The sequence below is a fragment of the Microtus oregoni genome, unplaced genomic scaffold (assembly GCF_018167655.1).
Source record: "Microtus oregoni isolate MIOR12 unplaced genomic scaffold, Mior012 000038F_ref0000394, whole genome shotgun sequence".
Classification (NCBI taxonomy): domain Eukaryota; kingdom Metazoa; phylum Chordata; class Mammalia; order Rodentia; family Cricetidae; genus Microtus; species Microtus oregoni.
The window spans coordinates 5,515,690-5,539,301 of record NW_024543097.1 but is presented as its reverse complement, the minus strand read 5'-3'; the positions used below and the strand labels follow the sequence as shown (position 1 = coordinate 5,539,301).

General features: G+C 34.9%; 1 protein-coding gene across 2 annotated transcripts in view; it reads left to right on the top strand.

The window, feature by feature from the left end:
- Erbb4 (erb-b2 receptor tyrosine kinase 4) overlaps positions 1 to 23,612 on the top strand; it is a 1,049,748-nt gene that overhangs the window by 508,264 nt on the left and 517,872 nt on the right. For both annotated transcript variants that reach the window (XM_041631763.1, XM_041631764.1), the window contains exon 3: positions 19,590 to 19,776. In XM_041631763.1, the coding sequence (XP_041487697.1) occupies positions 19,590 to 19,776 (187 nt within the window). The remainder of the gene's footprint in view (positions 1 to 19,589; positions 19,777 to 23,612) is intronic.

Sequence of the window (23,612 nt, the reverse complement as noted above, 5' to 3'; positions counted from 1 at the left end):
ATTTAAGACAAAAAGCAAAAGAGACGAAGTTATTGTCTTTTGTTGGCCTGGAAACGTAAAAACAGGTGATAATGCAAATGATTTTGATTACGTGTTATGATTTAAGAAGAACTCACTTATCAGTGCTTAAACCTTAAGGAAAATGAATACAACTAGTTGTGCTATCATATGGTCAATGATTTCTTTGGTAGTTTCATACATGAATACAATATATTACAATAATGTCTAGAGCTTCTGTGTCTTCCAATCTCCTTTATAACTTCTTGAGTTAAATTATTGCTGTGCAATACCAATGGTTATAGGCACCAACTACTAGTGTATGGACAACATATGAGCTACACACACACACACACACACACACACACACACTATACTTTTATATGATTTCTAGGCATTCAAATTCAGTTTCACACCCTTATGAAACAAGTAATTTACCCAATGAGCCATTTTGCCAGCCAAAGATTTCTCAAGACAACTTCTAATCAAAGGTTTCCTTTTTGGTTCCTCTGCAGTAATAGGGGTTGAAGGGAGTCCATCATGCAGGCTAGGCTTGCCCCTTGAGATTCATCCCAACCTTCTATTAAATCTTTCTATATTCACAAAAGTAAAAGGTGATGGAGGTGGGTCATTTGTTGCTTTCATTGGTTAATTAATAAAGAAACTGCTTAGCCTTTGATAGGCCAGCCCTTAGGTGGGTGGAGTAGACAGAACAGAATGCTAGGAGAAAGAAGCTGAATCAAGCAGTTGCCATGACTTTCCTCTCCAAGATGGATGTCCATTAGACTCGTTTCAGTAAGCCACACTCAAGTGGCAATGCGAATTTTTTTTTTTTTTTTTTTTTTTTTTTTTTTTTTTTTTTAGTTTTTCGAGACAGGGTTTCTCTGTAGCTTTGGAGCCTGTCCTGGCAATAGCACTTGTAGACCAGGCTGGCCTCGAACTCACAGAGATCCGCCTGCCTCTGCCTCCCGAGTGCTGGGATTAAAGGCGTGCACCACCACTGCCCTGCGGCAATACGGATATTAAAAATAGGTTAGATCAATATGTAAGAGCTAGCCAAAAAGAGGTTATAAATAATGGGCCAGGCAGTGTTTAAAAGAATACAGTTTCCATGTAATTATTTTGGGGCATAAGCTAGCCATGTGGGCTGCCATGCGCCGGAAAGCAGCCTGCTGCTCTCCTCACAACAAAAAGGTGAACACTTCTTTCTCCCCAAGTGTTTGAATTTCACCCATGTTTAGGAGCAAATGGTTGTTCAGAAATTTCTAAATATTAGAGTTCACCTTTAGAATTTAGCTTTGACAATTAAGACATTTTCATATCTACTAATTTCCAAACAATATTGTTATTAAACATTCTATCAAGACATTTTCATAGCTAGTGTCCTGCAAGTTTTGTAGATCATTGTTCATTTATTAAAACATCAAATTTTATTTTACTTTTGAGACTGTTTAATTAGGAATATTTAAAAATATATATTGAAATAAATTATAAGTCAAAATTATTGGATATATATAACTAGAAAATAAATGAATGAAGACTGTTAACTGATGATGAATTCATGGTTGGCTAATATCTGAATCATGTCATGATCCAAAAAATATACAGTCTCATGGTGATACACAGATTTGATAAATTTTCTTAGTAAATTACAGAGTATTTGATTACTTTTCCAATGATAGAAGTTGAGTTGAAGCAAAACCATACTACTCAAAGAGGAATAGATGGCTAAAACTTCTTTGTAATTAAATGATTTAGATGGTCCTGACACAAGTGAGCAGGTGGCTCTGTTCTGCAGGTTAATGACACCATGATGCTCACCAATTCTGGATGTGAACATACTTTACAGTCACCAGGGCAGCTGTTCATGAATACAGCCTTTGGGGCTAACAACACTGTAATACAGGTCAACACTACAATCTCAGTGCCGTGCCAAAACATTCTTGTCCATTTGGCATCTCAAACAGAAATTCCCAACCAAAAACAGGCATTTAACAGCCTGCATTACTGGGCTTCTTTATCGTTTGGTCTTCTTAAGGGACTTTGCTATTTGTCTGAAAACCAGGGAAGGTACAGGAAAAGGGAAAATAGGACAAGTGGCACAAAACACTCAACCAGAATTCAATAGCCTTGCATTCATTTGTCTGTAGGACAGACGAGGGCATCTTCACGAAGTGCTTCTGAATTATAGTGAGAGAGGAAACTAAATACTCTAGTGTCTGGGTGCTATGGGGACTAAGTGTGATCGTTTTAAGTAGCAACTACATTTTGAACTTCAAAATATTTTTTTAAAACTGCGTTTAAAAATATAATATAAAGTAGGAGGCATATAGGTAGAATTTTTTGTTCCTGTCTTCAGAAGCGGTTATATTTTGGGAATGGAAGATGAATAGACATATTGGGAGGAGTATAAACTATACATGACTACATTCTTCTGTCTTTGTAATTGACAACTAAACCTTCTTTTCAAAATCACTTTTTTAAAGCAATGCCTTAATATTCATATCTGAAAAAGAAAGACACTTTTCTGAAGTTGGTATAAATAAGTCAAGATAAATTTGACAACTGGCTTGGTTGAAAATCAGAAGCCTAATTTTCATATTCTCAGGACTACTATGCATATACAAACAAGATTTCTTTTTTCCTTAATCCCTTTCCAAACCCAACATGACTTATCTTTTTTTTTTCTATTGGATCCTATCCCAAAGTATATTAAGTATACCAATGGATATCAAGGCATGCTGAAGACAAACTTTGACATATGGTCTTGCTATGTATCCTATAATAGCATTGAACTTGAAATTGTCCTACATAAGCTTCCTGAGTACTGTGCTACAGGAATGTACAATAATAACCTGTTACTAATATACACATATCTTTAGTCTCTATTATTGTTTTTTTTTCCTGGAACATAAAAGTCACAGATACATAATTATATTCCAGACATGTACATAAAGGTTTAATTTCTGTTTTGGTCGACTACTTTCTATGTTGCCATTGACTTGCTGGCAACAAATTACTTGATATTTTTGCATATCTGATTTTTATAATGACATCTACAAAGAGATTAATATATAACTACATTTCAGCAGTGGAGCTCAGGATGATTCGCTCATCTGCAAAAAATGCTGTGCATCTTGATTCATTTCAAGCTTCTTGATAAGAAGAGACCTTCTCTGTCATCTAGCACCTTAGGAAAAAATAGAAAAATGAAATGAATGCTATGTTTTTAGCTATGAAAATATATGCAAAATATTTCAATTCAATGAATGAACAAAAAATGAAACCAATTAAAATTGTCAGGAATCTCTATGGAAGCAATCTGTGATTAAACACACAGATTTATCCTAGAGCAATTAAGTGAATATGGCCTCTGATATCTTCGCTCATTCCCAAGAGAAGGTATGCTGAAATGCTGGGTGAGTGTTAAACTTCATTAGAGATTTATATGTTTTAATTGATTCAGTATTATTATAACACTTTGTTGGACTGACTGATATAAAGGACATATTAATCTTTTAAGTAAACTTTCCATGAACTAACTTTAATTTCAAGGAGAGGAGACAACATGACTCATATGATTGTTCTGTGCAGATGAGAACGAAATGGTAAAAATGAACAAAAATCCTATAATTCATCATTTACTCAAGGATGTTTTCTCATGTCAAGTGAATCACTAAAACATATTCATAGGTCTCCACATTAGGTACAGAAAAGATTTTCAGTATGAAATTTAAAATATTATTGATACAGAGTAACTCACTGTGTGGAGGAAGGCAGGTCTTGTTAATTCTTCTTTTATTATTGACCAATCTGTTCATTGTATAAAGAGCATTGTATATACAGTTTATATGTATAAAAATGCATTCTGCTAATTTCACCCCATGCTGTGTCTTGTCTCCCTCCTACCGCTAAATTTTGCCTTTCTTTGTAAAATTTGTTTTCCCATATTCATGACTGTTTAGTTTCATGACCCACTAAGTTTTTATGTGACAGTGAATTGGGAAGCATCCACTGGAGTCTGGTGGACACACCATTGAGTACACACTGAAAACAATGATTGTGACTCATCAAAAATTCATCAGAAGTCAATAACCTCACAGGAAGCAGAAGGACCCCATGTGCCTGTTTAGAATCCAGTCTTAGACAGGCCCAGTTCAGGCAACTACAGTGACTATGTGATCATCTTTGAGATGGCTGCATCACGTCCTGGAAATAGCATTGGCAACCTTTCTCACCCTGTTCTGGTTCTTCCATTCTTTCCACTCCCTCTTTTTCTAATGTTCCCCAAACTTTAGAGAGAGAGGTATAATTGTCTGTTTGGGGCTGGGAATGACTTCATTCACAGAGTCTCTGCATTTTTCACCTTTTATTGTTTGTGCTAGGTATGCATAGGACTTTGTTGGAGAACATTTTTGGTAGAATATTATGACCAAAAATGTAGCACTTTAGAATTCATGCATCTTAAATATTGATTTTATGTTATTTGTTCTGGCATGAATATCAATAATAAACACATCAATATTTATTAATAAAATAATTTTTTGTATGAATTTGGTTGTTTAAAACATAGTTTAAATATTGTGCAAGACACATACGGATGGGAAATAATGAACTTACATTTCATAAGGCATTCTAATTATGATAAACATTGTAATAATACAATCGTCACTGAAAAACTAACCAACTCTCACAGTATATGGTTAGAAACAATTTTTACTAAGAAAATAAAGATGTCCTTCCTTGAATTGGCATTCGAGGTTTTTTAACATAACTTCTTCTTACACTCTAAAAGTAATGCACTAAAATATATATCAAGTATTTAAGAATGGAATATACATTTTTTAATCTCAAGTTTACAAACATTAAAAAGATATGTGGGAAATGGAAATTGCTGTTCATGGTCTCATAAGTATACATATTAAAGATTGTGACTGTGTATTTATGGGTCACATGATGAAAATATTTTAGGGGGAAAAACTGTACATTGCTGTATTTGCAATAATGGAAATGTGAGTGTGGAATGAAAACTGGGAGGCTTCATGAAGATGTATTCTTTCCCTTCAAGAAACAGGAGTCTGAAAAGGGTGAGGTGCACTTTGCCAAACATTATACAGTTAGGTGGCACAATTTGGAACAACTTAAGTGTTCAGAGGAATTTTTTCAAGCTTGTGTCCTGATATTCATTATTCTTCAGTTTATCTCTCTCTCTTACCTTAGCATGGAATCACTGAGAAATAGGAAAAGAATCCTCTTAGCATTCATTTCAGATCGTTCATCTTCAACCATACACAGAGATGTTCTACCATTCTTGATTTTATAAATACAGTGAAGTATAGACTATGCTGACAAAAATACTATTTACTGTGGAAGAATTATACATAGCTAGCTATAAAGTGAGTGCAACCATTCTTATGTAGGATAAAGCATAAATTATACATGGTGGTATCAGGATCTGGTTATTGAAAAAAACTAGTAACAAAAAAATATTGGCTGAAATGAAATGGGTTCTATCTCTAACATGCTCACTGGTCTCTTCTGGGTACTTGTACTGTGGGCAGCTAGATGTCTGTCCCAGGTGCACAGCATCATTTGAAGCTGTTTTTGTGTTTGTCAGTCATTTTCTTCCTAAGGAGAATATAAATCTTTAAAGTCTGTTTTCTTTCTAAGTTCAGTCTGATTAGATGTGAACTTTACATGTTCTCTGTTTGGGTATAAGAGTTTTGCATCCTGTATGTCTTCTACATGAATTCTACATTTGTATTATACATTTTATTGTGGCACAATTCAGGTAATAAGTTTCAAATGGAAGCCTCAAAACCCACAAAATATACTTTATGAACATGTGTTTAGATTAAGCTTGAATGGGCTCCCTTACTGATTGGAAGTAGCAATGCTATAAGCCACTTTGTGGTTGCTGGGAAGAGACATACATGGATCCCCTGGGAAAGGGAATTAGACAAGATCTCCTGAGAGAATTGGGAGTGTGAAGAGGCAAAAAAGGGAACTCAGAAAGGGAGGAGGAGAACATGCAAAAAATGGATGATTGAGAATGGAGAAAGAGAGAGAGAGAGAGAGAGAGAGAGAGAGAGAGAGAGAGAGAGAGGATATCTTGATTGAGGGAGCCATTATGGGGCTAGAGAGAAACCAGCCAGTATGGAAATTAAAATGACCCCACCTAAGACCCTCAGCAATAGTGGAGAGGTTCCCTGAAGTCAGATTGATGAATATATCTTAAAAGTCACCAGGAACTGATGGAAGTAGATGCAGATATCTATAGCCAAGCACTGAATCAAACTTCCAGAGACCAGCCTAAGAGTGGAAGGAGTGAGAATATGAACACAGGGGTCAAGACCATGATGGAGATATCCAGAGAAACAGTTGATCTGAGCTAGTGGGAGCTCACAGACTCCAGATTGGCAGCGAGGAAACCAGCAAAGGATCAGACTAGATCCCCTGAATGTAGATGACAGTTGTGTGGCTTGGGCAGTCTGTGGGGCAGGAGCAGTGTGACAGGGGTTTTTAGAGGGACACTTTGGCCAACCTAGATATAGGGTGTTCCTTTGTCCTGCCTCAAGTGATCTGTCAGACTTTGTTGATTCCATTTGGGAAGCCTTTCCCTTCCTGAGAAGTGAATGGGGGTGGGGTAGGGGAAGGTGAGAGAAGTGGGAGGAGGGTAAGGAGTGGGAACTGGGAGAGGTATGTAAAATGAGAAAGTATTGTTTTTAAAAAGTAAATTTTAAAAAATGATAAAGATATTAAGCAAAAAAGAGTGCAATGTTGTTAGAGACAGTGAGGAAATGGGGTATGAGCTTGAAAAATAGAAAGGCAGTAGTGGCTAAGTCATTGAGAGCTAATAATATAACAGATAATTTATCCTATTTATGCCCTCTTCTAATAAATATCTTTGTGGAATACAGAATAAATGAGAATATAATTTAAGAATTAAAAACTACTTTATTTATTCTGGTTGCTATATTGTTGCATGTTTCATCCAACTCCATCTGCCATGTTAAATACATGATTTGGATGCTCACCAAATAGTAACAGAGTATAGTACAGAAGTCCAATAACTAAGTTATATTTATGACATTCTAATTATAGAATAGTGACTCAAAGGAAATTAATGATGTGAATGATTACTGAGAAAAAGTAGAAAGTATATAGTTTATATCCTAACCTGATCCTTAAAAATGTCTCCATCTGTGATTGTCTACATTTTCTGTTAAAATTTTTAAATGAAAAAATATATTAAAAATGTCTCCACCATAACTGTGATCTGTTCAGTTTTGAGTAATAGTAACAATAATATTATTATTATTTTTATGTAAAAATATGGGAACTACCAAAGAAAGTCTTAAAGTAATGCTCTGCTAGCTTCACTACCATGCATTAAAAAATGTGATCATGAACTGTGTCCCCAAAATGTTTACGGCTAGCTCTTGACGGTATCATCATGGAAGTTTGGGCTGTGCGTCTGAACGACCAATGATGTCCAAAGGAGTTAAGAGTCACAACTATATAACATAAAGATAAAGATGAAAATCTCTTCAGTTTGAAGGAGAAAATGGAGAAAATGGCTCTTAAAAAGAGTTTGAGAATTTTATAATATACAAATCAAACCCTATTTCTTATAATTCTATAATTTTCAAAACATAGTCAATATAGTGTCAATATAATCATGAATCTGTGAGATAATTTTAATAAAATTGGTTAGATGTTTTCTTAGAATTTATCTTGTTTTAGATAATGAACATCATTAAAGAAAAGTTTATCCATATTCTAAATGACTAATATTAATAAACCTAAATATTAATGAAATAAGGATTTAAAACCTTATATGTAATATGTGATGATTACCTGCAGATGTTAAACTCATGAACAAATTCCAAAAAAATAATGGATTCCAATTTCAATACATTCTCTATAAAACTATATCCTAGATTATGATAATTTAGGTTTCTCTTCATATAAATGTTAGGCAACCCTGCATGATATGTTATCATCATCAAAATATATTACATGCATACCCTTGGTTGGTATTTATTAGTTAAGTCTACCTTTGGTATTATCTGGTCATTGTATTCTTGTTATTTTCTCATCAAGATAATTTTTACATTTGGGGCAGTAATTGATAAGCATCCAAGGTTTTGTCGTGTTATTGCTAATCCTCTGTTTTACCAATCATAACCAATCATGTTCATTAAAAAAACAGCCCACCATGGTTTTTGTGAGAAAAGACAAACACTTTCTTCTTTAAGTATTTTATTTCTTAAGTCTTTCTTTATAGCAACAAAAAGAAAATTGATGTAGATTTCATCTTAGACTTCTTAACAACTAGAAATTAGAAAAGTAAAATTGCTGCATATGCCTAATGTCTCTGATACTCTGATATGGTAGCCTTAACAGAGTGAGAAATTGCCTTTAATATATTAGTTCATTACATCATGTTGCAACTCTCATAGAAAAAAATAGAAAAAAACACTTCAAAAACATTATTGTATTTTATATGCAAGTTTTCAAGAATTTGCATCATTCATGTATTGTGTGTAAAAGTGAGAATTAGTTACAATAAATAATATTAACTCAGATTTAAAATATGTTGTATTATGGAGTGGCGGGCTATGTCCCCGGCACCCAGCCGCCCACATGGCTTATGTCCCGAAATAATTACATGGAAACTGTATTCTTTTAAACACTGCCTTGCCCATTAGTTCCAGCCTCTTATTGGCTAGCTCTTACATATTGATCTAACCCATTTCTAATATTCTGTGTAGGGCCACGAGCTGGCTTACCAGGAAAGATCTTAACCTGTGTCTGTCTGGAGTGGGAGAATCATGGCGACTCACTGACTCAGATTTCTTTCTCCCAGCATTCTGTTCTGTTTACTCCACCCACCTAAGGGTTGGCCTATCAAATGGGCCTAGGCAGTTTCTTTTTTAATTAACCAATGAAAGCAACAGATTAGAAAGAAATCAGTCCCACATCAAAAATATATTTGATGGATCAGTCTGTTTTAATTATTATCATTTCTTATATTCAAATTTACTTTTAATTTTCTGATCAAATGAATTGACTCTCAAGCCCTGTTAGCATGACCTTCCAAATCCATGATTGCTTCATCGTTCTGGCCTGGTTCAGGCTTATTGTGTACACTTCTTGCCTCATATCCCCAAATAATAAATTTCCATAAATCCAGCTTTATTTCAGTTTGATAAGACCACAGTCTGGATGCTGCATCCTGGGGAAATAATCAGCTTTCAGGGTTTGGGCAATCTCTCTTTTCTCTACAGGAACCCCCTGCTTTCGTCCCCTTCCAGGATTCAGAAACTTTAAGTTCTGTCATCGCCTCCACACAACATAACTTCATTGTTGTTCCTGTCATCAACACATTTTCATAATGACTGTGACATACTAAGGGTCTTGGTGATTTTTCGTTCCCGTTCATCTTCCTAAAGAGTAGGTTCTAATGCACTCAAAGGATAGGCTCATTCATTTGCAAAGTGAAACAAAACAAGACCAAAATATAATTTTTAAAGGGAGGAATCAATGTTTCTTGTACCCTATGAGTAACTTGCGTATTATCTTAGAAGAGAATAAAATTATTACATCAGCATAGATTTCTAGTACAGGAAAAAAAAACTGAGGGGATTTATCACTGTAAGTTTTTTTCTTTAATTTTTTTGATCAACAAAACACACACACACACGTGTGCACACACGTTTCAGTAAGAAACTATGTCAAAAGAAAACTGCAAATGCTACCTCAGACATTACAGAATGTAGTATAACATTATAATTAGGTAGATATTTATACATGAATCCATGAAATAAATGCTCTATGTTTAAAGAAACAAAGACACAAAATTAAGAAAGTATTATACCTCTTTTGAGCTGGATAAATTTTTCTTACTTCTAAGCTTTCATACATGACATTTAAATGATGAAATAACCATTGTGAGAATGCGTCTTCTCTATTGCTTTTGTTGGTCATATTCTTTATTAATTTTCAATAATAACTTTCCAATAAAAATATTCCTCATACAAAAAGTACATAATAGAACTTTTTAGAAATAAGTAACTGAATGGAAGAATGGAGCTGAAAGAAGAGGTGAAAATGTATTCTAAAGAGAGCAAAGACAAGTGTGTAGTGACCTATGATGTGCCAATTGCATTTACATACTGTTCTCTGAATTAAACAAAATAAATCCTTAAGCTTTCTTTAATTGAAGAAGCTCTGGTCAGGCTAATACTATGATACTGTCATGTAACAAATAGGTAACTCTTTAAGCAATTACCTTTCCTACCTCTGTTTTGGTGGGTCTGATAGTAATACAGAATCTAAATTTATATGAGGACTATTGGGTCACATGTCCTTTATGAACTCATGCAGAAAATCTCTTTGGACTCTGAGTGTCTCTTTAAAAGACTCTTATTTTGTAAGCATCAATAAAATACATATATAAAGACCTTTAGGAAGGGTTTGGAAAAATATCTTTTCTTATTATTATTGTTCTTACTTTTTGGATTTTGTCACTTTTTAAAAATTAAAAAAATATAACCTTTATTGAAATAGAATCTCATCATGTTTACTTTCCCATGTTTTCAACAAGTTTCTATTTGTCTTTAGAAACTTACCATAACTACTGTGTATGTTCTTGCTTAGCTGATAATTTTTTCATAAGGATAGCATTGAAAGTATGGCTTTAAAGTAAGAGAGTAATTATCATAATCTTTGCTTATGAAATAGAAATAATACTGTGTAGCAGGCTTTCTATTGGATCCCCAGCCAGTTCGCAAATTATTATTAGTTATGAATGCTCGGCCTTATCTTATGCTTGTCTCACTAACTCTAATAATTTAAACTGATCTGTTTCTCTTCATCTAAGCTTTGCTTTTTTTTTGTTTTTGTTTTTGTTTTTTTTTTTTTTTCGAGACAGGGTTTCTCTGTGGCTTTGGAGCCTGTCCTAGAACTCGCTCTGTAGACCAGGCTGGTCTCGAACTCACAGAGATCCGCCTGCCTCTGCCTCCCGAGTGCTGGGATTAAAGGTGTGCGCCACCATCGCCCAGCTTCATCTAAGCTTTGCATCAGGACTTTTTACCATTATTCATTCTCTATATTCTACTCCAGGCAAGACCCACTCTTTCTCCCTTCTTGTATCTTCTCTTGAATCCACCCCCCCCCCCAATTTATTCTTTCTGTGCAGCAGCCCCGCCTATCCCTCTACTGCATAGCTATTGGCTGTTCAGCTTTTTTATTAAGCCAATCAAGTGCCTTCAATATGCAAGGTAAAACAAATGCAACACATCTTTGCATAATTAAACAAATGTAGCATAAATAAATACAACACATTTTTACCTAGTTAAACAAATGCAGCATAAACAAATGCAATATATCTTGAAAGGATTAAAGTAATATTCCATAACAATACTGTGATGTGTTAAGTAGATTTTAATTACATAAACTATGTTAAATGTATAAAATACACAATTAAAACAAGTAATGCCATGATTAAGAACAATAAAGGCGCATAGAAGCTGGTTATTTGTATAATAATATTAATGAGAACTATTCTGATTTCTGGTCTACACATCCCTGGTCCAATGGATGCTGATTTTGTACTCTTGCCTGTTCTCACAGACGTTCATTTGTTGCCTACTTGCTATGTTTGGATTAAAAATTAGGAGCATCATCAGCAACTTCGGAATCTATTCTCCTTGAAGATTAAAGGCAGTATTTGTTCCTTGTAAACTAATTAAGCCTTTTGTTTTGTGCTGCATAGCCCAATGTTTAGACAGATTCTAAAGTGTATCTTGGCATCTTGTCAAGTCATAGCCACACACTTTGGCTCTCCTGTTTCTGAAGTTGCTCACCCTTTTCATTGGAAAACAACAGCAGACGAGTCTCTCAAGCAGTCACCTCTGATGCTGAATCCTCCACGGCCGTTTCCCATATGCTGTACAGCAGAGGCAGCTGTTGGCAGACATCATTTCGTGCAAGCCTATTTTCCTCTTTTAAATTTTGAGTGGAGAAAATCACATTTATAAAAGACCTCAGACATGAAACTGTCACTCTCAATTGTACACTGAAATGGTACCAAGCAGTTTTCTTGTCTAAACATTGGAGATGCATAGTGATTGCTTTAGAAATAGAAGAAAGGGGTTTTTTTACAAGCAATGTGTTATAGTTTACATGTGGAGTGTTCCCACAGGCTTGTCTGTTTGAACACTAGGTTCCCAGCTGGCCACACTGCTTTCGTAAGTTGTTAGGGCATTAGGACTTGGAGCTCAGCTGGAGAACATGGTATCTTTTGAAGGTGAGAGTCTGCCCGAGTCTGATGTTCATTTTCTCTGACTCTTGATCCTAGAGATATAACAAATGACCCCTGCCCCATGGGTGGAGCCCTGGCTGTAGTAATAAGAGCGGCGGGGCTGCGTCCCTGGCACCCCAGCCACCTGGCTAGCTTATGCCCGAAATAACAACACACAAACTGTATTCATTTAATCACTGCTTGGCCCGTTTCTATCTAGCCTCTTCTAGGCTAATTCTCACATATTAATTTAGCCCATTTCTAATCATCTGTGTAGCGCCCCTAGGTGCGCTTACCGGGAAGATTCTAACCTATGTCCATCCTGGGTTGGAGCTTCATCGCATGCATCTGCCTGGGAGCTGGGAGCATGGCGTCTCTCTGAGGTGTCTGCTCCCGAGAGGAGAACTGTGGAGTCTGAGCTCACTTCCTCTTCCTCCCAGCGTTCTGTTCTGTTTACTCCTCCCACCTATCTTCTAACCAATAAAATGGGCCAAGGAAGTTCCTTTATTAGCCAATGACCTTCCTCCATCACCTGGCCACCATGTCTCCCCTACCATGAAGGACTGTAATTCCTTAATCCTTGAACAGAACTGAATCTCTCCATCCTTAAATTGCTTCTGTCACAGTGATAATAACTAATACAATAAGCAATAAAGGCAATTCCCTGAAGCAATGGTAATGTGTATTTAGAAAACAATAAAACTAATTCAGGAGAAAGTTCTGCTAGAAGCTAATCCCTTTTCTTTGACTATATGCATATGTTTATGCTTATATTTAAAGAAATATATGCATATTGCCTGAGAGTGTATCTGTGCCCAACATTAGTGCAGAACCTAAAAAGGCCAGAAGTGGTTGTCAGATCTCCTGGTATTGATGTTTGTAGATGGTTATGCACCATCATGGGGATTTGGGAAGGGAACCAAGATCTCTGGTAGAGCAGCCTGTACTCCTAAGCAACAATCATCTCCTAACTGTAGTTGTTTATTTATTTGTGTGTGTGTGTGTGTGTGTGTGCCACCCTGGTCCCAAATAAATACATGGACACTTATTCTTACCTATGAAGTCCCAGCCTTAGCTGGGCTTATTTTTAGCAAGCTTTTCTAATTTAAGTTAACCTGTTTCTCTTTAATTACATTTTGTTTCTGGGCTTTTTACCTTCCTTTATTCTATAAATCTTTCTTTTCCTCTTACTCTGTGACTAGCTAAAAACTCTTCAAAGAAGGAATGATTTGTTTTGACTCATGACTACAGTTCTTCATCCTCCGTTCTCAATTTTTCAGCCCTCTTGGGAAGGCTGGGCTTGAGAGAATATTATGGAACAGAGCTCTTTATTTCAGAATGGCCAAGAAGTAAAGAGTGGGAGAGAAGAGCACAGCATCAAATACTCTTCCATGGAATGCCTCAGTGACCACTTCTCACCAAGTCCCATCTCTGGAGGTTGTTACCCACCTTTCTGTAGCCTACCTATAAATAAGTTAAACAATGGATGAGACAAGAAAGCTCATGATCCGATCACCTCCCAAAGGCCTGACCAGTATACACTGCTTCATTCAGTATCAACATTTCAATACATAAGCCCATAGTGTTTCACTTCTCATAATAAACATAGAATTTAGAGCTCTTAATATATCAATAGCAGAAATGATGACTCTGAACCATCGAGGAATTGTACAATCCATTCAAACTTACCATTCTATTATCTGCTATCAGTGATTTTCAGCTTGGACTGTCCTAATGAAATAATATATAAGTAGCTAAGGTTAAAAGCATGTGATTAAATATCAACAAAATTTTCTATATTCTTATATCTCTCTCTTTGGCTTGTAATGATCTTCTTGCGTCTTCACAAAAAAAGAGTCACACCAAAATCTTTAGAGAGGACATATGTAGTCTTTAAACTGCATTATTCTAACTAGCTTATTTCTGTGGAAATAAAAATATCCAGTCAGAATATATAAAAATAAGAGATAATAACAGAACTTCAATTGCACATTTTCCTTTTGCTCTAAGTCATATGAATGTGAAACCAATTTTTATCACAAGTTCTATAATTTTATTAAATATAAAGTTTATTTCCAGTTATTATCACTACTTTTGTATATATACAATGTTTCTAACCACATTATATTTGATTCCTTGATTTACTTGAGCCTAATGTGGTGTAGAATATCTGTTTACTAGGAAAAGGTGTGTTACATTTGTTTATGCTGCATTTGTTTAACTGTGTAAAGATGTATTGCATTTGTTTTACCTTGCCTTCCTAATGCATCTGATTGGGCTAATAAAAAGCTGAATGGCCAAAATTTAGGCAGTAGAGAGATATGCAGGGCTGGTGGGCAGAAAGAAAAACAGAAAAATAGGAGATACCCTGGGCCAGCCAGTCAACCAGCAACCTGCAAGACAGATATGGAGAAAGTAGGAAAGAAGAACATAGAAAATGAAAGAAAAGAAAAGCCCTGAGGCAAATGTATATGAAGAGAAACAAATTAATTATAATAGCTAGTGGAATAAGCCTAAACTAAAGCCAAACATTCATAAGTAATAATACGTCTCCATGTCATGATTTGGGGACTGGTGGTAAAGAAAGCCTGCTACGCTAATGTATATATCTGACATGAAAATATTAATTTAATAAATACTTAATTTCAAAAAAGTTAAAATACAAATTTTAAATTGAGATTGTAAAATATAAGCTCACCTGTAATATAATAAAGAAAGTAAATTTACATATAAATATTTAATTATAGGTTATAATATTTGTAAGGCCATAAATCTTTCTAAGAATACTTCAAAATCAGGATGCTTATATTGTTAAATAAAGGTATCTATAGCTCACATTTCAATTTGTGTAATCCATTAGGGGTATCTCTAGGCAAATGAAAGAGAGCTGAGATTTTGAGCAAAGAATAATTTGTAAATTCATGAGCGGCTCTGCAGAAGGAAGGCAAGCTCAGAGAACACCCAAAAAAAGCAGAAGGTGGTGTTTTCAGGCAGGTAATGGAAATGGTGTAAAGGAAGAACTTGATTTACTATTATTCTACATTTCCCTTATTGGCGGACAGTTGTCTTATGAGCATATTTGATTAGTTGCTATATTATAATTCACTGAGCTTGATTTCTAAGATTGGCAGAGACTGCTGCTTTTTACATGTATATTTTTTTTAGTTTCAGTTTGGTTTTCGACCATTTCTTTACAGGTTGTTTTTTTTTGTTTGTTTGTTTGTTTGTTTTTTGTTTTAGTAGGTATTGGCAGTGAAGAGGTATTTTAGAGCCAAATATAATTAAACAAATCTAAATGGATAGGTGATATAGTCTATATATGGTCTGGGAACAAAGAACCTACTGGAAACAGACCTAATAAGTTTTCTGCACACTGATCAGGACAATATAAAGGACACAGGAAAGATGGTTATTTCTGGAGATAGAGAGAAGCACTCCTGTTTACAATGGTTAAATGTGTTCATTGCCAATATAAGGCATGTTCATGTTGAGTGATGGCTAAGTAGTCCATGTTGACTGTAAGGCCCACAGGTTCCGTGTATCAGGTCAGGCTTAGCAAATGAAACTGGCTCATAGGAGATGAGTGCAGTTTTGCTGGATGAATGGGATCGGGTTTTCTAAACCATCAGTATTGCTTCACGTGGAGTCCAGTGAGCCAGAATTTTACTCTACTGCCGTTAGGTACATGACATTCCACATGCTCTTTGGCCCAAATCTAATTAGATCAGATATTGAGTCCCTGCTCCTCAGAGTGTTATAAGTGTTATGTTTCAAACAGTGGGAAACTGAAAGCAGAATCCCAAAGTGAAACAATTATCTTTACAAACGAAAAGAATATGCAATGCACATCATAAGCTTATTAATTTTTTCTTGTAAACTTCTTAATGTTATGTCACAGTTAAGAATGCGTCTGCTTTAGATATTCCCAGATATGATAGGCGGGCAGGGACAGAAAGCAATTGCCTTAAGGAAGTTAACAGAAAATCTTAGTGATACAGAAGCAACGGTTTGCTCCTGCACATGCCAGCATCAGAGGAAGCATTAATTCTGCATCCACCACCATGGGTGGGAGCTTCTTACCCCTCAACATCCTCTCTCCTGTCACTAGGGTTTTCTGCCTTCCTACTCCTCATACTGTCACAGTCATTTCTTTTCCAGTCTGTTCACCAAACTAATCACTGATGTATCTATGGATGTCCTTACTCACAGAATGCGTTAGTGTTTGCGGTGATTTCTCATTGGGTCTGAGGACATAAAGCACAGCGGTAGAACAATCCCAAAGTAGTTTAACAACCAGAGATGCTTTTAAGCAGGTATAAATGATAACTGGCAGGCTTCTCCATGCTTACATGAAAGTAGATCAATAAGCATGGATTTGGTTAAGATAAAACTTAAGATAAACAAAGACATGTTTGAGACTCTGTTATTTATTTTTCTCTAAGGTAATGTTGAGAGAAAAAAAGAACAAAAGAGAAAGGAAAACAGGGAAGGACAGAAGGAAGAAAAATTAAATCAGGAGGTGTATCAATTAAAAAACAGTTGTTTAAAGGACTTGAAGTTTGAAATTAATAAAGACAGTTTTTTTTTTCTGGAGTACCCTGCAGGTACAAGAATGACATAGTTAGCCAGAAGATAGATCTATATCTATTCTTCATTTCTTTCCCTAAATACTAAGAGTGAAGGTACATTCTCATGGGTTAGCTGATTTCTCAAGGATTCAGGCCTTAATGAACTTCAGTTTCATTCACTCCCTGAGCAAAGGTGTTTCAGAGCCAATGCAGGCAACAAGACAATCCATCTTGTTGAAAAGAGGCAAACCCCTTATGGAGGATGGTGCATCTCTAGGTGGCTGTACCCTTTGGTTTTGGAGAGACAAAAGGAGTTTCCGACCCTAAATCTCCTTAAAGCCATGGTGAAAATTTTCTCTTTTAATGGTCGTTCCAGTGAGCTCTGTTTGCTACAGTGGTCCATTGGCACAGACAACAAATTCGTTTTTCAAAGTTTCCTATTAGCAGCAAGCTCACAAAGTCATTTTGTTTGGAAAGTAAAAGCTACAAGACTTAAAAGCCTTGCTTTTAGATTTCAATTCACTCTAACAAGCAGCCTTTGTTGATTGTCTATTGAATGCCATGGTCAGCACTGAGAGCTGGAACATGCATATGAAAAATGGGAGGCATTTCTGAATTTTAGAATTAAGTTGCAAATTTAAGAGGGAGATATAAGTTTGCTGAAGATTACATAGCAGAGAGATTAAAATAATAGCTCTCTTATGCAACGATATTATGACCATTTTACCTCAGGCTCATTGTCCTGAGGCTATTTGTCCGCCTGGCTAATTTCTGAGGTAATATTTGTAATAGCTAGCATCTATTAAACACAATTTCTATAAACTGTTTTATCTTACAATGCTTACAACAGCTTTGCCATAGAGGTATTGTAATGAAGACTTCAGAGACCTAAAAGCTTCATCAAGTTTACACAACTAGTAAGGACAAAGGCTAGATATCAAGGTCAAAGTTCCCTGTTGGGCCAGCCCACATCCCTCAACCCATATAGTCCAAACTCATACTTATTTTCATAATAAAGTTTCAGAACAATAAAAAATGTTATGTAACAGATTTTTTTCTAATGGCTTAAAGCCAGAAACAATAAAGAACTGACATGATTATACAATCCTATGAGAAAGATTAACACTTAATTTACAACTTTAGATATCAATCTCTATGATTCAGACAGATCAATATTAGTTTAGAGTGTTTTACTGAGTTCTTTTAAGCATTGGGAAATCCCATTGCCTTTGAGCTGTTTCCTGAGATTCTGTTTGCATGTGGCATATATGTCTTAGCCTGTGATCTGAATCAGTTTCCTTTTGAAATATTTCAGAATATTTGTCCATTGAAGCAGCTTTAAAATATGTAGAAATATGTATTACAGATACCTGAAATATGTGGGAAAATGTATTATAACTTCTAGAAACATAATAGCATTAAATCAAGGTACTGTGTATTGCCTTTAGATTTAATATATTTATCTAATAGTTTTGCAAGAAACAATTATTTTTATTAAGCCCTCTAGAAAGGTAACTAATTTAAGAGATCTTATTCGATTAATTGTGAACATTTATTTCTTGTTATATATCATATTCTTTGGGTAAGCAAAAGTTCTAACCACTTATACACTATTTGTAACTTCTACTGTAGCAAATTGCACATCTTGTCAATTAGGAGCTAGAAACACTCTCCATCCAATAAGCACTGCATAATTGTTATTGCTTCTTGATAAGAACCGTTTCTTTTCACCCTGAGTTTGTTTCAATTACAGTCTCCCTAGTAGTAATGTACATCCCTTGCTGGAATCAACAAGGGGTTTGAATTTTTTGGTAAGAAGAGTCCCTCCTGAATGGGATTGGAGGGATTCAAGGAGCAGTGATGACAGAATGATTTACTCTAGAGAAAGATTGTTCATACAGAAAAGACTCCGATTTCCCTTTAGTGCTCATTGTATATAGAACACTAACCATGATCATATACCAGCTAAAATACATTTTTGTAATTAATGAAAAAATGTTGCCTTTTAGGCCACGTGATGTTAAAGTACCTTGTCTTTAAAGAACTTGAAGTTAACAATTCAGTCAAAGCAAGAGTGACTGGTATAATGTTCCCAGGTAGACTCTGTGGGATAGGGATGCTTGCATGTTGTATTGTACCAACCATGGTCAGTCTTACTAAGGTAGTCCACCTGTCTTTCCTTTTTATTCTTATGTTCCTACTCCAAGGACTGTGACCTCAGGAAAATCAGTAATAGCTACAATTCCAAAGTGATAAATATTGTACTAAACAGCCATATAACCATTAAATTTGTGTCTACAAGGAATGTAGACTAATTCTATTTTTGTAGACATGCCAATATACATTTTCATCTGTAGATTGACTGAGCATTTTTATGTCACATCATTGTAGTCTAACAATGAATGATACCTGTATTTCTTTAACTAAATTCACACCTCAGGTTTAAGGAATGTCTCCTAAAACAAAATCCATTATTTTATTTTAAGAATATACATGACTTTTAAAAATAAATAATACTTGTATTCAAATAATATTCTAACACTTTGTGATCCTCTATTAGTAATCCAATGAGTATGAATAGCATGTGGAAGTTAGTACATTAGGAGCTGACAATTAGAATTAAATAACTTATTTTTATTTAAATGACTATACACACAATCTGTCAAGTTGATTTCCTTCTTTCTTAACACAGACAATTGTTTGTGCTTTTTCAGTCTATCCGAGAAGTCACAGGCTACGTCCTGGTGGCCCTCAACCAGTTTCGGTATCTTCCTCTGGAGAATTTACGCATAATTCGCGGAACAAAGCTGTATGAAGATCGCTACGCCTTAGCGATATTCCTAAACTACAGAAAAGATGGCAACTTTGGACTTCAAGAACTTGGATTGAAGAACCTGACCGGTAAGAAAAATTTGACACTAATGCATAACATGATATATTGCGCACATGAGCATACGTGAGGTTTCTGACATTCAGGTGTGGAAGTGTCTGGGATTCCTAAGTCAGTGGTATGCACTCATTTCATGAGAAATGATGCCTCTCTGGTATCCTCACTTTTATTTACAGATGTAAGTGCCGGATGGAAGATAGCAGAATGTTGTATCTCAGCTGAACAGAAGTACACACTCTAAGAAAAGCTCAGCCAACTGCAAACAGAGATAGGAAACAGGTGTAAGAATGCTGTTTGGTGGTCTCAGGTGAATGGTGGACCAGATCATCAAACCTCTGTGATAAAAACACAGTGCTCATGCCTGTCAGAGCTTAGCGATGCCCAAGCTATTACATCTAGTTCAATTAATCTTTAGATTTTTTTTTTTTAAAGAGGATCACCGAGTTTTGGGAAACAGTCTAATGTTTCAATTTCTCCCATTTAGTAGTTCACTGAACACCATCACTAGTTTTCAGCATACTTTGGGGCCATCCATGAGAGTTTCTCAGCTTTGCAACAACATGAAACTAATAAACTAGATTAACATCTAGATAATAAACTTCGCAGCAATTCTTTTTTAGTTCATGCTTGTTAATGCTCATATAAACTTAGATGGAATACTATTTTAAATAATCAAGAATTTTACCAAATATATCTAAAATGCCCCAAATAAAACATTCAAATCTACCAGTAGCTCACATTATTAAGTTACTTAAAATTATTAACATATATGCATGTACTATATCAAATATATAGTGATTTATGCTGATGATTGTCTTTATTTTGAGTGTATTCAGTGAAGTTTGTGCACTCTGAAAAAATTAAACACTTTGAGGGAGTTTTCCATAAATATGATTAACAATGATAACTTATTGAGACAACTTTCTGATATGCACAATATATGAAGTAGGATACAGGCTTAAAGATAAAAATTTTAATTTCACAAAAATCCAGATATGTAACATAAAACTGGGAAATTTGGGGAACAGAAATGAATAATGATAATATCAGTTTTTAGGACAGAGTTACTTTAGAGTTGATGGAATTACAGTAAATACTTAGTATTAGAAATGTATTGGTTTCTATACCAATCTTACTACTTCATTTTTTTACAGGATAATTGTCCTACTGAAAAATAGCTTTTTTTGACTAAATTGCTACTAACATATAAGTAATGCCAGGAGGATGAGTTTTGAAAATAAGATGGTTAAGGGAAAAAAGCTGACTGCTAGAATTAGAGATCTAAAAATTAGATAATACAAGTAAAATTTGCAGACTTACACAGTAATCTTTGTGGGCCTTTCATCAATTTTCTGTGATTATGTTAGGAATAAAAGGAGGAAATTCCTTTTTCAGAAATTTTTATAATAGTAGAATCCTCTTGTTATTATATACATTGAACTAGTTGAATTATGTTTTCTATATATAAAGAAGTTGTTAAAAATTCCTCATATTCATTTCTGATAACATCATGACTTATAAAATAAAGGCAAACGTTTTAAAATAAAATTATGTCACATCCAAATATGTTTTAGCCACTGGATTCATTGCATATATTAATTATGATTATGACAGTTGAATGATATTTCTTGTTATGCTAAAATATAACTATCATTCAAAAGTAATCTTTAACTTATATAGCGCTATAAAATTTCTGGACACTTGTAGAAATGAATAATTTATCTATTTACTTATTTTTGTTTAATTGTTTTTATGGTGCATTATATTTTTCTCTGCCCCCTCCTTCTTTTATCCTCTCTCATGATCCCCACACTCCCAATTTGCTCAGGAGATCTTGTCTTCTCCTACTTGAGATGAATAATTTATTAAACCTAAGGGATAGTTTCTTAGAAAATCGGTGTTCATTTATAAGTTATTATTTCTTTCCTTTTAGCATGTGACTCAAAGAACTATGTAATAAGATAAATCATGAAAATTCTGTGCATTGTGGACTTTTTCAGATATTTGATTTGTTGTTCAGAGGTTGACAGTCATGTCAAAATATTTCTGTAAGCATCTAGAATGGTTGAACCTTAGGTCACATGGTTGGCGTGATGACTGCAATTCTGTTATGAACTGCACAATAAACACTTTCTATTATGAGTGATAATGCGTGAGGGATGCCTGAAGACATCTAACTATGCATATGAAGAGGAGTTTGGGGAAAGTTTTCTTTTTCTACCTTGGAGAGATAAATAGTCTGGCGATCTCTTTAAAATAAGGAGTAAATATTGCAATTTCATCTAGATAAGACTGGGTTTATGCTTACAAAGATATGACGTTCATGTTGGTATTTTATTGTTCTACAAAAGAGGATGATAATTTAAAAATTATATCACATACAGAGCTATGAGCTTTGTTCTAATTATAATCTAATAAAAATAAGCATGGTTATTTAAACATCTAAGTGTACTAGCCTATTAATGTGTATTTGATCTAATAATGGTGCTTTGGGTGTTTTCACTGCAAATCATAGACTGCACCTGAGGTGTGTTGAATGGCAACTCTGGGGGAGGATTAGTAACATGTTTAAAGACCTTCACGTGATTCTGATTACTAAAGCTTTGGGTTTCCTTTTACCAGATGATTTAAAACAATGTTGCCAAAGAGCAATAGCACAATATCTCTTTAACTTTTCACTCATCTTCGGATAAAGTAATTTTCGTTCATCTATCATATTATAAAAAGAAGAGAAGGAGTGAGACAGAAACAGATATTCTTTCATTTCACACCAATAATTATATTCTAGGTTGGCTTCAGAACATAAAAATCATAGTGGAATCCTGGATAGAAATATGGATAAATGATCTGTGAGGGCCAGGGATGGATTGCAGATGGTAGAAAGCCTGCCTTTATATTCAAGAAGCCGTGGCTTTAGTCCTTTCCTCTTTATTAAGCTAGGTATATTGATGTACTCCCTTAAGGCCACACCACACACACTAGCGAAGAGTATCAGAAGTTCAATATTTTTCTAAAGTATATAGAAAATTAGTATCAATGCTGGAATACCAGAAGCCATGTCTGTAAAAAAAATAGCTCTAGAGATAAAGGTGCTGTGATAAATATCCTGTATCATTTCATTTAGTAAAAACTTACTACCTACTAAATATTTTCAAAGACTATGATAATTCATACTGAATCTTCTTAACCACCAGTCTTTTAAAGCATTTATAAGAAAAAATAGCATAGAGTGTTTTGCAGGTTAAAAAGTAGTTGCATGGCATAGCAAAATATTTTGGGACTTTAAGTCTTGGCATTGGGAAGATGGTTAGTCTGTGACATGCTTGCTGTATGAGGACCTGATATTAGTCTCCAGAATCCATGTAAATTCCAGGGAGTGGTGAAACACAACTATCATCTCCATGCTAGGGAGGTAAAAAGACAAGTAGATCCCTGACTTAATTGGATAGCCGCAAGTCTAGGAGGCACACTGTGTCAAAGGAATGGTCTATGGACCGCCTGTGGAATGAAACTTGAGAGTGGCCTCTTAACCTCCATTCACTATCCTCATATACATACAGAGAAACATGTACACACATAAAATTTAAAGACTTTTTATATGTTTATAGTATGCATTTCTTATTACATAATTTTAACTATGTTGACATTAGAAAAGAATGCCTTGAAAAAAGCACATTCTCTTCTTGTGTAAAGAAGATGTTTGGATACATGAGTACCATCTTTATGTTTGTTAGTGATTAGCCGCTGTCTGAGTGTATATAAATTAACTCTCCTCTTAAGCACAGTTAAGCTTGATGTTCACCGAAAGCTGCTCCATGGGTTTGATAGATTGCTGATGTATAGGAAG